General features: G+C 39.2%; 1 protein-coding gene across 1 annotated transcript in view; it reads right to left on the reverse strand.

Moving 5' to 3' along the window:
• ADAMTSL3 (ADAMTS like 3) overlaps window positions 1-16,695 on the reverse strand; it is a 185,765-nt gene that overhangs the window by 11,467 nt on the left and 157,603 nt on the right. Inside the window, exons 21-24 of the mRNA XM_009897286.2 lie at window positions 14,444-15,524; window positions 11,602-11,729; window positions 11,154-11,282; window positions 365-547 (exon numbers count right to left, since the gene is read on the reverse strand). Of these exons, the coding sequence (XP_009895588.2) occupies window positions 365-547; window positions 11,154-11,282; window positions 11,602-11,729; window positions 14,444-15,524 (1,521 nt within the window). The remainder of the gene's footprint in view (window positions 1-364; window positions 548-11,153; window positions 11,283-11,601; window positions 11,730-14,443; window positions 15,525-16,695) is intronic.

The following is a 16,695-nucleotide window of genomic DNA, read 5'->3' on the forward strand; positions in this document are numbered from 1 at the left end:
TTCCTCACAGATTTTCTGCCTGCCTCACCTCTGCCCCATTTGTTAGACAAAAGCACTGGAATAAAGAGCATATGACAGTGCATTTAGTTTTCCAGTGTGTCTGCTGGTTTAAGGGCTGGTATTTGCTGCCTGGAAGAAGGAAGATGGAACAATTTTTGAAGAAGTCACAAGTCAAACCATCTGTACCTAGATCCACTATTACAGGAAACAGAATACAGAACAGATTCCAGGGAGTCAGATGCAGTAAAAAATACCAAGTTCATAATGAAGTGTTAAATATCCCCCCAACCATTTTATTGCTTAAACTTCATAATCGAAGAGGCTCAGTGTTGTTATCAGTAAGGATTTCTCATTTAGCACTTACCAGTTAAGTGAAGAACAGATGCAGCTTCAGCTTTTCCAAGAGCATTAGTTGCTCTGCAAGTGTATGTTCCTGCATCATCATAGGAAACATTCTTCAGAAATAGAGAGCCATTCAAAACCATGAAAGAATTCATTTGTAGAATGTCCTCCTTCTTAAACCATGTTACATTTGGTTGAGGAACACCTTTAAAATGCAAATAATTAAAACATTTATTGTGAGAGAGAACGCACAGGGTTTGTATTGGTAACTGTTGCCATAACACACAAGTATTCTTTGTCAGTTCAGGGACAGTGTAAGCAAAACTCAGTTGTGAGCCTTATTAATAATTCAGCAGCCCACTAAGATTAAAAGCTAAGTACTGTAAGGCAGGCTCACGGAATAGCTTCACGAATTGCTGCCAGTCCTGCAAAGGCAATGTGCTCATATGTCTTGCTACTGAAAGAAGTGAGACCATCAACCCCAGTCAGGACCAACCAACAGCATCTTTTCTTTCATCTGCATCCCAGGATAAATAAAGGAAGGAATACTTAATTTCTAATTAAAAGAGGTGGAAAAACACCTGAGAAAAATACTTCTCTTCAAGAAGAAAAGGCTATCTATTGCAATTAGATTAGAAAACACACATAGCCGATTTCTGGCATAAAAGCTCCTGAAAACTTTTCCAAGTTGCAGATGCCATAGACACAACTTGTAACAATGTAGTGTGAAAGAAAAGGAACAGACCAACCGATTAACAACCAAACGGGGGCTCAGCTGCTCAGCAAACTCATTTACCGTGTTAAAAAAAGCCAAAGGTCTATCAGCATTCCTAGTACAATGCCTTGACACCAAGAAACTCAGCAACTGCAGATAACTTGTCACTCTACATTTCAATCAGTGAATGATTTTGGACTTTTTTTTTTAATTATGTGACTTCTGTCCTGGCACAGTACTGCCTCTGTGGGAGGAATTCTACTGTTTTATTTTCCTCAAACACTTGCCTTGGAAAAGATACATTGCATGTTGGCAAGCCAGACATTTCATTGTTTGTGCTCTGGTTGAGCTGCTGCCGCAGCAGAAGTGCTCTTTCAAAGCTCCAAGGTGCTAGATAAATCACTGCCTAAGTTTTGACATACGTGGCACAGCAACTAGCTGCAGAGGTGCACAAAGGTGCAAAGCCAAGGTAAGTCAGAGCTGTTAAACTGTCTTTCACCTGAGCTCTTTTTTTTCCCACTAAATATATTGATTAGTGCTCACTGATGACTACCAAAACAGGTTCTGCTTTAGAACATCTCCCTGAATTTGGAAGTTTCAGCCATGTTGAATGCTAATTCAATCTCCTCTCTTCACAGATCATTGTGCAGTATTACTTTACATGTGATGTCTTCATGATGTGGAATAGTCTTTAGGAACAACTTTAACATTTCAATCATTGGCTTAGCACTTCCAATGCACACCTCAAGTTTTTCCTTTACTGTAATAGGAACCAGACATATTTTTTGGAACCTGCTATTTCACTGAAGGGAAAATCTCCCACCACCACTTTGTGTAGAAGGACAGAGGAGAGAAACACTCTTCTGCATAATCACAGATTTTATCCTAGACAATTTAGCAGCTGTTCAGTGCTTTTAAACTCCCGAGATTGTGTTTTACTGAATAAAACGGTATAAAACGAAGTACAGATCTGCAGAGTACACTAGGGTCCAAAAATCAGGCTGTTTTTCAAGTTTCCAGAAGAAGCTTTATGCCACTTCAAGAAATCCTTTTGGAATTAGGAAGAGGTCTTGTTTTAAGGGTATTTTTTCCATTTTACCCCAACTTTCTGGCTAAAGTGTATCATTCTCAGACATATTTTTCCTTTACAGTGTACTTTCCATGGCCATTCAGGCATATATATTTAATATACAGATGGGCTGGGGGTGGGGGGTGGGGAGGGGTGCAGTAAGGATTCTGAGCTGTTCTAATCCAAGGCCTAGAAGTTTGCAGTCAGAATACCCTCAATGGCACCAAAATCCTGAAGATCAGAGACAAAAGTAAGCCAGAAGCAGTACAGATGAGATGAAACTGAAGTAAAAAAAATCAAATTCCACAAAACATAAAAAGATTTACATTTAAGCTTTTTACCTGAGCCTGTATCAAACTTCAGCCCAATACTGCTCCATAATACAGTCCTCTGCTCACAACACAGCATTCACAGAACCACAGAATGGCTGGAAGGGACCTCAAAAGATCATCTAGTCTAACCCCCCATGCCAGAGCAGGATCACCTAGAGCAGGTCACACAGGAACGCATCCAGGAGGGTTTTGAATATCTCCAGAGAAGCACGCTCCACAACCTCTCTGGGCAGCCTGCTCCAGGGTTCCAGCACCCTCAAAGTGAAAAAGTTTTCCCTTCTGTTCCCATGGCACCTCCTCTGCTCCTGTGTTCTTCCAAACCCATGCCTCATTCAGAGATACACCTCTAAATGAGGTACAAACTTCTGCAGAAGTGGTTTGCCTCTCATTTTAAATTCAAAATTGGGTATCTGCCTCACATCTTAAACTCAATTTAAGTTACAGCAAATGATTCCTCTTTCTCTAAAGAGCGAGCTGCATACATTTCTCTCTAAGGAAAACAAGCAAGTCACACCCACCCCACACTCCCAAATAAATCAGACCATTCTTCAAGTGAATAATGTGGATATACAAACATAAATTCTACATCTAAGGAACAGCAGTGTGAACAGAGCCCTACATGGCAGTGCAGCAGCAAGGTAACTGAAATGTACAATGAACCCACCCCAGCAATCTTAGGAGCGCTGTCACTTTCAGATAAATTGGTGGTAGGGGTGGTAAAAACCCATTAAAAACTACCAGATAAACACTTCATAGAACAAACAACATTATTGTGTTACATGTGATTATCACACACTGCCATTTTGAGTCCATGTCATGCTAGGGTGCATCCATAAAAGTGAGATTCTTTAAGCTGAAAATAATAATGGGGGAAATAACACTTCTAAATTGTATTTTACCCAAACTACTGAGAAGTAAGATTTTTATCTGAGAGTTAATAATTTCTATGTGACCTGTATGCTGAGGCCTTTTGAACTGGCCTCTTTACAACCATTTTGAGGACCCTTCACATTTTTGCATTTCATGGTGTGGTTTGGGTTCCCCCTCCCCCAAACTTTGTATTATGTTGAAACCTATTCACTATGAGAGTAAACCTGGGAGACAATGGAGCATCTGCTTATGAACAACTGGTATTTGCAACCAAACTTCTTCTGTGCCCTGCTTCATGGGCATTAAGACAGATCTTGCTAAGGTAAAAAGGAAGATACTTGGCATTAAGATAGATCTTGCTAAGGTAAAAAGGAAGATACTTTTCAGAGGAGTTCAGAGACGTATTATAAGCTGGAGTATAGCATGAAGAAAGGAGAGGGGGTTAGGACTATGAACATACTGCTGTCAGGACACAGATACATGCTAGAAATCAGGGGCCTATAACCCTGCCTTTTAGGAGAACCCAAAACCAATAAGCACAAATGAGATACAGAGCTTTTGGAGTTGTGCATCTGCAGACATGCAATAGAAAATCCAGCTAGGAACAAAGATTCATTGTATGGTGCTCTTCCACCTGCTGATAGACACCTTATAAATGAATTAAAGAAATAAAGCAGGAGAAAAAGACGTTAACTTTTAGTCCACCTCCTTTGCATTCTTCAGCAAAGCAGTTTGTACTTTCCAAGCCCTTCTACACAGCTTCAGTTTATCTGCATGTTCCTTTTGCCGGTGCAAAATCTGTTTCTGCCGTAACTCTCAGGAGAGACCCTGAGTTCTTGTGTATACTGTCATTCCAGGAATTCAAATCAGAAGAAACTATTACTGCTGGAGGATACTGAAAACCTTGGTTTAGGTGTGCATTTACCTTTTTAATAGTGCCTGTACTTAATACTCCTTTCCACAAAAACTCTTCTCATAACACAGCACATAGCATAAACCCATCATCCAGTCAATACTTATATGTTCCAGGTGAAAAAGTTTCTGCCATGCAGATTTTTGAGGCTTTTCCTTTAAAAACTACCCTCCATATTTACTGCTCCTGAGATAAGACTTTATTTCCCTGTTGGTATGCAGCACTGCACAGTGAGTTAAGTCTGTTCTATCAGCTCTTGTGAGAGAGCAAAGTATCCAATTCCCACATTCCTCCTGTGACAAGGCTCTTGCAGCAGCACTGTGAAAAGGACTGATTTTCCTACACAAAACCCGTAGCATGGAGTTCAAACATACAATCAAAACTCAAGAAAGGCTCTTTATTTCTAGGCAAACAGTTAAGGCCTAAAACTTATGCTTTACTCTTCACTGTTATCTAAGTGGAAAATAAAATAAGCAAAAATAAGATAAACACAAGGTGTTGGCATTTTTTTTTCCCCTTAAAGGCACTGACATTATACTTAAGCATCAATTATAATTATACATCCTGGAAGATTTTTCCTGTGCACAAGGTTGAATTTCACTACAGGTGCCTTTCCTTTCACCTTACTGTCAATTTAATACATCTGCATAGGCTTCTTCTATAGAATGGCTGCCTTTCTGTATCAATCAGAACATGCCAAGCCTTTCTGGGAATCATCTCCTAGACTTTCTCTTACAAAAAAAATACAAATTTTCCAGTTTGTAATCCTGAAAGGAAGTAATTCCCTATCTACATCCAAGAAAATAGTACTTTCAAGCTGAAGAATTCCTGGTTTGATCTTCAGCCAGTACAAAAAGGGGAAGAAGTAAGAGATGGCCTGTAGCCACCTTTGTTTCCTTCATACCTCTCTTCATGCAGATGCAGCTGAGGATGAGCCCAAAGGTATTGACTCACCCAAACTGCCAAAGATTCAGAATCCCTGAGTGCAATTTGAATCCCAATGATTCAAATGGGAGATCCATCACTGACATCAGCTAGTAGCAGAATCAAACAATCACACCCGATGGCTCCAAGTCAGGAAAGCACTTAAGCATAGGATTCCCTATTAGGGAAGGCAATTAAACACATGCTTAAAATTAAGGATGGCTGCAATTGTCCTGAATGAACAAAGATGTATTCCTGAACTCAGGCTGCCTTAGTCTCAGCAAAACCTTAAAAATCAGAATCTTACTTTTGCAATGGATCTAAATCCTCTGATGTTAAAAGTTTCTGCTTTAGACCTAAGTGGCTATAAAACTTAAAAAATGAGTTCAATCTATTTTTCTGACCTCAAACACAGGTTATTTTCCACTAACACTGGAGCAGCTCTAAAATACTCAATGTTCCATGAAAAAAGTCATTTTCCACCATGAGTGGCCCTTGGACAGCAAGTGTTATGGAAAAAAACTCCAGCTCTGGATAGGACTGCAAAACACGTGTTTAAAAAAAGAAAGAACCAAAAAAAAAAAAAAAGGAATCCACACTATAGGGTGCCCTAAAAATATTCAGTGTTCAAAACCAAATTTCCTCCAACCCTAAAAGCTCTATGAAATATTGCACATCATAAAAGTCTTGGCCTGCTAACTAGTTGCTCTAAAACATTGGATACGTCTTCAGAATTTTTTCCCCCAGATATGTAGAATCTCATAAAGTATTCTGTATTTCCCATTCAAGAGCAAGACAGAACTGTGCTGGCACAAGTCACATTTTGCTGCTCTTTGCTACAAGTTTTCCTAATTTTAGAGGTTAAATTCACATCACCTTTCAAAGGAAACGATTCTGGGCCAGTGATATACACACACAGTCTCATCTGATTATTAATTTGACACTCACTAGCACCTACAGTGGAATTAGCACAACTTACAGTGACATTTCTTTGATACATCTTTGTATCTTCTCCACCAGAAGTCACAAACTGCCTTTATTCTAACCTGGCTTGAGGCATCAAACTTCCAGCAAAACATAAAAAGCCTAGACCATGCTGCTGCAGAAATTATCTGTGTCAATCTTGCCAACTTCACCTGGAGTAACAGTTTTGGGGAGAGCTGGAGTGAGATGTTTTGGCACTTGGTCTGATCCTCCAATCTGCTCTCTGATGCTGCTTTGTTCTCTTGTGGTCTTTCAAAGCTATTACCTCTGCCTCTTCCCTACCAGACACACATCAATTCCTCTTCTTAGGTGGCAGCAGTATCTGGCAGGATTTAAATATACTTACTGACATGTGGTGACCTTAGAGGGGCTCCTGAAGCAAGACCCCTTCCCATCCCATTCTTGCTACAGCTGTTGGGTCCTGTTTAATTTTCTGGCTTTCAGCTCAAAGAGAACTTGATCTTTTTTCCAGCTGCAGAAGTTTAAGGCTAAAACATTATTTGTGAGATGCTCCTGCAACTCTTAGCAGAGATTTTTGGATCTGCTTAGTCTTTGTAAATGTTGATCCTTCAAAGCTTTAGTCAAATAACCAGTCACATTCTTTTTCAGAACTTTTATAAAAGTACTTAACATCACAAATCCCAGAACAGAACCTTGGGGCACCCTACTTGTAACCTATCTCCATTATAAATTTGGGCACTTGATCCTTCCAGTCATTTAATCAGGCACTAACCAATGGGCTAATCTCTTATTTTCATTAGGAGAACTTGTGAAGAGTTTTCCTAGAGAACTTCTTGACACTTTTTTGCATGTGGAAGTAGCGAGTATCCAGGGAATGCCCAGAGCCTTGCTGAGCCTTCTAAGAACTCAACAGAATTTAAAACAGAATTTTAAAATCTTGCCTTCCTCTAAAATAATTCACCTGAACTCTTCACTAATCAGGAATTCGAAGGAAACCTTTGCTCCAATAAGGAAAGCTGTGACAGAACAGGGGAAAGTGCACACCAAAAAAAGCACATCTTTCAGTTTAGAGCTATCTAAAGGGATTCAATTTTCAGGTTTCCAGACTGTTGCAAGACACAAAGCAAAGCATAATTAAGTTTTTGATGTACATCTATCAGTACTTCACAAGTGCCTGATCCAACCAAAATCGCTAACGTAGATGCACTTAAAGAAGCATAACAGCCAAAGATTTTCCTTTTATTGTGCTAATCATAGTGTCATTCCTTCCTCATAAAATAAATCTGTACTCATCCCTTTAAACATTTTAAATCCATTATTAATACCTTCTAGAAGAACACACAAAAAACTTAAATTGTGAGCCAGAATCCTATGTGTTAAAGTACTTTAAGCAGTTAAAGCTTAAGGGTTAAGCATACGAGACAAAGAACAGCATCAAAATTACATTTGGAATAGTGTGGGCAAATCGAGGAACAGATGGAAAAATCAAATTCTTGATTTATCTGGACCTGTTTCAAGTTCCAGCAAGTGGCTGGTCCATCTTTGTGAAATGTATGTGCAATAAGATCACCCTGATTCAATAGTTTTTGTGTATTTCTCTCATGTTTTTTAACCAATACGCTATTTTTAGAGAGCCAAAACAGATTCATATGAATGCAGAATTTGGATGAAACTGGAGTTGCCAAGATGTTCCCGAGATGTGTGTTATGTACCGCAATCCAGTATATTTCCCTTCTACTTTCTCACCAGCAGGTGGCAGACAATTCACATTTTAGACATACCCTTCCCCCCATATTTTACTTGAACTTAGAACTTTCGAGGTTTCACAATAAATGGAGTCTGACAGTTTTAGTTTATTTAAGTAATAATCACGAGATGATATTTTCTGAAAATACAATAAATGTTATCCAAGAGCAATTTGGAACAATCACTATTGATATTTATACCATGTGTGTTGATAGAAAAGCTCTTGGCTGTAAGAATGGAATATGAATCTATCCAGAATGTTATGAATATCTTCTAGCACATGCTCATGTGGGAGCTAGGAAAGTGAGTTTATTATAATTAGTGGAAAAATAGATTTGTTAAATATTTAAAGGGAAATTGATACTATTAGCTTCAGCAATCTAGCTAGCTTTTAAAATCTGTTCTTTGATGTTCTTCTGTGCTCTTCAGCATTTCAAAGGTTTTTTTCACTCTGAATGTGATTTTAAAAATCTTTCTTGCACACTCTAAAAACCCATGAAGAACCAAATCAGTAACAGTGAAAAAAGAAAAAAGAATGTAGTCATCTGGCTAATCCTGCATGTAATACTAAATTTCACATCTTTTCCATTAAATCCATCAGACAAGAGCTGTCCTGCGTGGCACACCCTAATGAACCCAGAGCCCCTTAAATGGAATATACTTAGCTCTCTTCAGGCTTTGAATAATTAAAGGGTTATTGAACAGCCATTAGCCAGCCAGTAGAGGAAGCTGGGAAGTGCATCTTCCTCCGATAATATCACCTCCTCTCTACCTGTCATTGCTGTCTTTGTCAGATTGTTGGGTAGGCTGCTCCAAATCAGCTTAAGTTCTGCACTATGGCATGCTATTCTCTCCTAAATTAATCATCCTTGCATATGTACAACATTTTTAGACGTGTTTCAGGAAGAAAATGCCTGAACAGACCTTACACTGCTAGACACAAAATGAAGAACTCAGTACTCACAGGGAAAACTATGATTTGAACAACTACAAAGTAGTATTATAAGTTATTCAGCCTACAGAAAAAAACCTTAAACCCTCAGAAATAATTGCAGCCAAGAAGTTTTAAAGTAATTTAAGAATTCTGCTAGTGGCATGGCATTAGTACTCTTCACACACAGATAGACACCTCATTCATTAGATGGTTCTTCTTTTGGAGAACTATTTTGTAGGCTAGCAAGAGTCCAAAAGATCAGACATATCTGTTTGATTCTGATGAGAAATCTGTGTAGAAAGATCTTGAATAAGTATGGAGCAGAACACAAAGAGCACACAAAATCTTATCTAGCAATACTTCACTCAGGGCAGGCAAAGAAGTCCTCCACAAAGAAAGTAAGTCCTTCTTTCCGAGCATTGAGGGGGAAATGCAGTAAGGAAAAGGTGCTCCAAATCTAACCAAGGTCTCTGTGACACTAGAAGAAGGGCACTGTCTTGTAAATAATTTTACAGTTCATTCTAAGAGATCCTCAGCTGAGAGTCACCTTCCATCACTGTCCAATGGCATTTTCTTTTGGTATTCATTGTAAGGCTTTGCAGTGAGCTATTACTCCAAGAAGGTAAGAGATTATTATTGTATGTCAATGTGGTGCAAAGTGACATGGTTTAGCACCAGAATCAGTAGAGTTAGATAATGGTTGGACTCAATGATCTTAAAGGTCTTTTCCAACCAAAACGATTCTATGACTCTATTTTTGATGAGGAGAAAAGGGATCTTGCAGACACAGAGCCTGTTTGTAGGAACAGACTTTTAGAGTGCGTAGAATCATTAGGATTTTTTCTGATTCAAACTCTTGCTTGTCTGATAACTCACATGACGCTTTATCAGCATTTGCAACAAAATTCTCACCCTACTACACTTCAAATGGACATATTTTCAGGTTCCACAGGTTAGAGAAACATATTAACATAAAGTGCTATTAAGTTCAATCTGCTAAAGTCAGTTGTGTATTATTTTTAATTAAGGAAAGGAGACCAGAAAAACTCTGCTTACATCATTAGAGAAGTTTTTCTGATTCTAGGCTCAATGGCATTTTAAGACACACAAGCTCTGTTTTATTCACAAACAGTAACACTTACATCCTTGGCAATGACAGGAAATAAAGCAATTAGATAAATCATTTTTTAAGTCAACACTGGTGTCTTAGCTTAACTAACATTTGGCTCACAGGCATGCACAGTTCTAAAGCATTTGGAAATGTGCAGTCCCATGTGAAAATATTAATTTGTATTTAAATGGCTAACTGCTTACCCACCCTAAAAATATTAATATTAACAGTGTGACATTAACTCTCTGCTGAATTGGAGATGTAGGTCAGTTATAGATAGAGTTGCCAAACTATAGTTGGAAAATATTACTTCATCAAAGAATCAGCCTTGGTACAACAGTGAATAGCAGAGCCACATGTCCTAATGTATGTCAGCCTGGCGCCACTATTGTATGCAGAACTATTTGCATATCTGTATTTCTATCACTGCTCTGGTTTGCTATCAACATGCCTTCTGATAGGCACTGCCCCAGCCATGCTGCCTTCTCTGAAGTCTCTCTTTGCACTCAGTTGCAATGTTCACTGTTATTAGCACTTCGATACATCTTCGACAATGCACAGAAGGCTGACCTTAGCTTATGAATACTGCCACTGCAAGTTAAATCTCACAATTTAAATGTAACAGGTAGAAACAATGCAATTAAAAAGAAACTATCAACCTTTACAACAAAGGACAAGAAAAGAAAATGAAGCAATGAACTGCTTAATACATGTAGCTTCTAATTAACATTAATGCTGCTCCACAGATGTTGAGCTAGAAAATACCTATATTCTCTCATGGCTCAGCACTTTTCTTTGTTTCCTTATTGCAGCTGCAGACTGATGGCTCTAAAAGGTAAGTTTACCTCACTATCAGGCTTAAAGTTCTATTAAGCTACGGCTGGAGATTTCATTTTCAGTTTTAACAACAGTCTAGACATATGTACATCTCAAACAGGGATAAGAAAGTTTTCTGATGAGCAAGTCAGCTGGCCATGCTTGCTATTGCAGCAAGACAGTAATTCATTCTGGTGGGTTTTAAGCTCTGCGGTGGAGCCTTAGAGTACTTCATGGATAGAAGAATACCTTTGAAAGAAGGTCTGTTTGAACATTTACATTAAAGTGACAGAAAGAAAAGAAATAGAACTGATCTGGGTGACATGCCTAATAAAAAATGACTAATTTTCTGCATTCACTGGTAATGTCTTTCAAGATGTAAGGTAAACTTCTGAATCCAACAATTACAAGGAACTTCAACGCAGTTCTTGCTTACCTTTAACTGGACATTCAACCGTAATATTTGCTCCAATTCTTGCCATGATTGTACCTCCAACAACTGCTGAAAGACTGCTGGCTTCCAGGTTTGTAGTGTTTGACACAGAGGACAAGATGACAGGAACCTCTTTGAAATTAAAGGGATAGTAAATTTTAAAAGCTGTATTTGACTTTAAAATGTAGATTCTGTAGATAAATTCATCATGTTTGGAGCAGAACTTGGTTTGCAAAGCAGCAGCCAGAAAACACAGGTAGGATAGATACAAGCAGACTGAGTTCACACTTGCTGTGGTTTTAGAGCAACATCTTATTCTTACTTATTAAATCAGGCAGAGTTTCATGGATTGCCAACAAGAGACAGTATTTCACACTGGAGTTGGGGGAATGAGTGCTTGTACAAAAAAGAGTAAAATACATGATCAATTTTGTGGATGCTACAGTCTTACCTGCACGCAATAACAATGATGTTTCCATATCAAATCCAAAGTCATTAACAACCAGGCATCCATATGTACCAAGTTCTCTTTGAGTAGGATTCTGAATCTGCAATTTTCCAATGGAGTCCAGGATTACCCTGCAGAATATTCAGGGAAACACAAGGGTTACTACCCTGGGACAAATCCAGCTGAATCTTCTTCCAGGAGTTACAGATACAGCTACACAATTCCTTTTTAGGAGTTTAACCAGTGCATGCAGTTAACAGTCCTTCCTCTTCGGTGACAAAAGAGGAGCACAAAGGGATACATGCATGGAAGATTCTTCACATATCTTTCTTCTACAAAACTGTGTCCTTGCTGTAGCCCTTTGGAGGACAGCAAGTTTGCTACTACAAACCAGAATCCCTTGGGAACAACAGCATGAATAAATCAGACTACCACAATTAAAAGTATTAGGCTTGGCGAGAAATCCATCTCTCAAGAGCAGGCTTGCTTTTCAGCAGGACTGGGGAATTCTCAAAAGAATGCTCCAATCCGACTTCTGAATTACTGTAGGTTTTGGGGGTTATTTCATGTTATCAACATTAAAGCTAAAGTTTTCACCAAAACCCCACAGGTGTGTTGAATACCTTGCCTTCCATTTGAGAGGCAAGATAGGACAAAAAGAGTACCACAGGCTGGGAAAAAGGTTGCAGATAGCTGGCTGGGTTTTTCCCCCTTGCCTTTCTCAGCAGTAAGTTACGTGAGTTATGCCGTACTCGCATCAGGTCCAAAAACATTTTAGCTCTGGCATTCTCCCACACTGAGTACCACTCACAAAACTATGTGATACACACACACACACACAAAAATAATTTAAAATTCTTGTGTCTCAACCAAACAACCCACCTGGTGCATGGCTCTAGTGCATGGCTCTTTTGACAAACCCAAGAGATAAACAGCCCTTTGTATTTTTTTTTCAGATGTAATGCTATTTAATGTCACCGGCTTTTGAGGACAAAAACATAAATATATGGGTTTGTGCATAAGAAAACTTACTGTGAAAAAAAAAAACAGCAAAAGAAGCCTACTTTGCCAATGTATCCTTTAAGTGCAAGAATATCAGTCAGGGCTAAAACAAAGGCAATTTATGAAGGAATCTAATAGATACTTGTGAATAAACAAAACACCATCATGTCCAAAACCTGAAACTATCACTTGCCACAAATTAGTGGGAAATTCACAGAATCACAGAATGTTAGAGGCTGGAAGGGACCTCAAGAGATCATATAATCCAACTCCCCTGCCAAAGCAGGATCACCTACACCAGGTCACACAGGAACTCATCTAGGCAGGTCACAAAATAAACATAACTGGTGGGAGCTACACGGTTCCAAAAACATTTGTGCTTTCAAAAGTGGCTTAGTTTTGGTGTCTTTGCTTTAATTGATAGCCCTGCAGAAGTATATTTTTCTTGGCAGTGTGGTTAATCAGTTAAGTATGTTGAGAACTATCCAAAAGCACCTTTATCATTTCAGAATTGCTTTTTTCATTACTCAAGAGGCTCACACACAAAGCTAATGTTAATATTATCAGGTGAGCTTTTAATTTATCAGCAACAAAGTAAAAGTATTTGCTCAGTCTTGAGCAAATACCTGAATATAACACACACTTGCTGTACTTGTTCTTCAAGCACAGTTCTCAAATGTGATGGCAGTACAGGCTCCTTCATTATTTTGTATTTCACTGTCCTCAACAGAAATATTTGTAAATTCTAAAGTACCAAAGGAAAAAACCCAAAGCAAACACAAAAGCACATTCTTTCTTTTTAAGTTCAAGCTATGCAGCTACAGTTGTACCTAAAGTTGTACTTTGTAGAAGGATGGTGAGAGTATCAGTGATGTTTTCTCTCCTTAAAATAAGAACTAATACTTATTTTCATCTGTATTATGGCAGAAGTTTTTAATGTCTCCCCAGTATATCTGGTATCGGAACAAATCCAGTAGGCTTCTTAATTTGAGTATAAATCTGATCATTTTCTCATGCAGCTGAAATCATAGAATGGCCTAGGTTGGAAAAGACCTTAGAGATCATCTACTCAAACCTCCCTGCCATGGGCAGCAATGTATCACAACTAGACTAGCTGCTCAAGGCCTCATCCAGCCCGGCCTTGAACACCCCCAGGAAGGAGGCATCCACAACATCCCTGGCCAGCCTATTCCTGAGGTCCACCACCCTCATACTGATAAGCTTCTTCCTAACATCCAGTCCAAACCTACTCTTCTTCAGGTTAAAACCATTCCCCCTTATCCTACTGCTAGAGATCCTCACGAAAAGTCCTTCTCCAGCCTTCCTGTAGGATCCATTTCAGGTATTGGAAGGCAGCTATGATGTCCCTGCAGAGTCCTCTATCCTAGGCTGAACAACCCCATCTCCCTCAGCCTATCCTCATAGCAGAGGTATTCCATCCCTTGGATCACCTTTGTGGCCCTCCACTGGACTTGCTGCAACAGCTCTGTGTCCTTCTTAAGGCAGATCACAAAATATAATTAGGACATTGAAAACACTTCACACCTGGTAAAAAAAAAAAGGTTATAGTCCTCCCACGTAATCTAGTAGTATTGTGAAAAAGCACATAGACTTAGATATGGGCACGTGAACACATAATTAGATATACTTAGAAAAACCAAACAATGTTATAAACTCTTGAAAGGAAAAAAACAAAAAGTTACTCAAAAGATGGAAGGCATTGGTGTCATGCTTATCTCATTTTTACAATCTTATGTTTTAATGTTGCACAGCAGGGGGGATTTTTACAGATGATAGTGACATAATACAACATTCCCAAATAAAAGAAAAGCTATTTTCTTACTTCTCAGAGGCTTTTAGTGTCTCGCCATCTTTTGTCCAAGTATATTTTGCCTCACTAATACCAGCTGTTTCACACAGTAGATTGACAGCACAAACATTCCTGGTCAGAAAAACTGTATTTCCAACTCGTACAGTCACTGTTTCGTTGAAGAAAACTCGAGGGATGTCCTTTTGCCTCATAATAACTGGAACGTTCTGGTTAAACATTAACTTATCAACAGTTTTTGTGCTGAAGCGTTCAGACTCATTTGGTGTTTTGCCTGTGAGTTTTGATGCAAGATTCTCATCCTGGGCCCCCTTCCATTTTTCAGCAGTTGGTTGTGGAGGCCTAGATAATTCAGCAACTAATTGATAAATGACCTGGGATGCTAAGTCTTCATTGACTTCTCCAGTTTCAATGAGCTGACTCATGTTCCTTACCAGTTCTTCAAACTGCACTGTGTCCATACTATAGGCACCTTGGAGAATTGCTGCCTCCAGTCGTTTGTTTTTGAATTCACGAGAGCTGAAGTCTTCAGCTGAATTACTCCCAACGGTTTCCAGATTCCGGAGAAATGGCTGATCATTCACTTGCCTGTCACCCAGATACAGCTCATTCTTCTTACTCCATATTTGCCACATTTTGCTCATTTTATGCCACTTGGCCCCAAAGCTGTTGGCCTCATTGTGATCTGTGTTACTGGTCTCACTGGCCTGTTTCCTAAGATTCGGTGGCTCTATCAACCTGTTGTCAGTACCGATGAGTTTGAGCACAAACGTTTCATGCACGGAGCCTGCTATACAGCGGTACACACCGATATCAGTAGCTTCAAGACTATGTATTTTCAGCGAGCCTGATTTAGTGATGCCAAGTCTTTTTGAGTTTTGTAAGTGTTGTCCATCTTTCTCCCACCGAATAAGTGATTTCTGGAACCTTCTTACAGGGCACTTAATTACAACAGATGTTTTTGGAAGCAAGTAGGCTCGGCTTCCTATGGTAAAATTAATGCGCTTCTCTTGTCTGGTTTGAATATAGACTCGGTGAATACTGACAATCTGAGGCCCATGAGCAGCATACTTCTCTGGAAGCTTCGGTTTAATCTCTGAAAGAAAATAAAGTATTGAAAAGTATCTAATCATTGGCACTTGTGCTTACAAAATCTGCTTTTCACAGAATGCTCGACAGAGCTTTTCCTGCTTTTGTTCAAGTCAGATTGCAACATGCTGAGCTTTTATCTCAGTTACAAAAATGAAAAAATATGAACACCATGAAACCATAACGTTCCCCTGCTCCAGCCAAGATTTCTATTGCTTCTGCCCCAAACCTCCTAACAATAAAAAGATACAGGCAATGTATACCTATGTAAAGGACGTAGTGCACACATGCATGCAGGTGTGTATATCTATCTATCTGTGTGTGCATTATAGAATACATTAATTTATACTCCTCCATACAATCCTATTACAGTTATATTTCCTACATATTTCCTGTTGCTGCCTCAGAAAGGCTAAGCATGATGCAAATGCAAGAAGGGAATAAAAAATAAATCTGATCACATTATCACTTTCCCCACATTTCAGCACTGTGAAGTGCAGAATGACCTAAATAAAACAAAACAAAAACCTATCCAAAAAGCAAGGCTCCCCTTGACTGCTATTTAAATTGTTGGCTGGCTATGCTGCTTGTTGATTGAGTCAAGCCAAACTGACAGCAACACAGGAGGTGAAAGAAACAGTCAATGAAGACATAGTACATGCAGCAAGAAAAGCTACCCTGTAATCATTGTCTGAGGGTAATTTCTTTGGGTTGAAAGATGAGTTGCTCACAGCATTATGCCAAGAAATTAGGGAGGGAAGGGAGGAAGCACAGAAATAGTCAGAATTTTGAGAGGTTGAATATAGTAATCAGCTGAACTGACAAAAGCAGACAATAACAGCATAAAGCTTCAGGCAGACTGGGTATGGAGACAGTGGGTATTATGAAGCTCCTCCTGTGCTGTACTGCAGGCACTTGGATGCTGAAAGGTTTCTGGTGAGCTGCCTGAAAGCCTACCACCACAGGCAGGCTTTCCAGAAGTAGCTGGATAGGCACACTGGAGACAAGAGAATGACTGCAACGTTTCAGATACCACTGTGTTGACTCACTGCTGGCAACTACTGTGCCCCACTTTGATCAGCAGAACTAATCTCACTAAGAAAAAGTCAGGCAGGTGAGAAACAAAGTGCTACAGGAGGTGTGGAGCAAGGGCATGCACCTCCATGACCATTCCATAT

The sequence above is a fragment of the Dryobates pubescens genome, chromosome 17, assembly GCF_014839835.1.
Source record: "Dryobates pubescens isolate bDryPub1 chromosome 17, bDryPub1.pri, whole genome shotgun sequence".
Lineage (NCBI taxonomy): Eukaryota > Metazoa > Chordata > Aves > Piciformes > Picidae > Dryobates > Dryobates pubescens.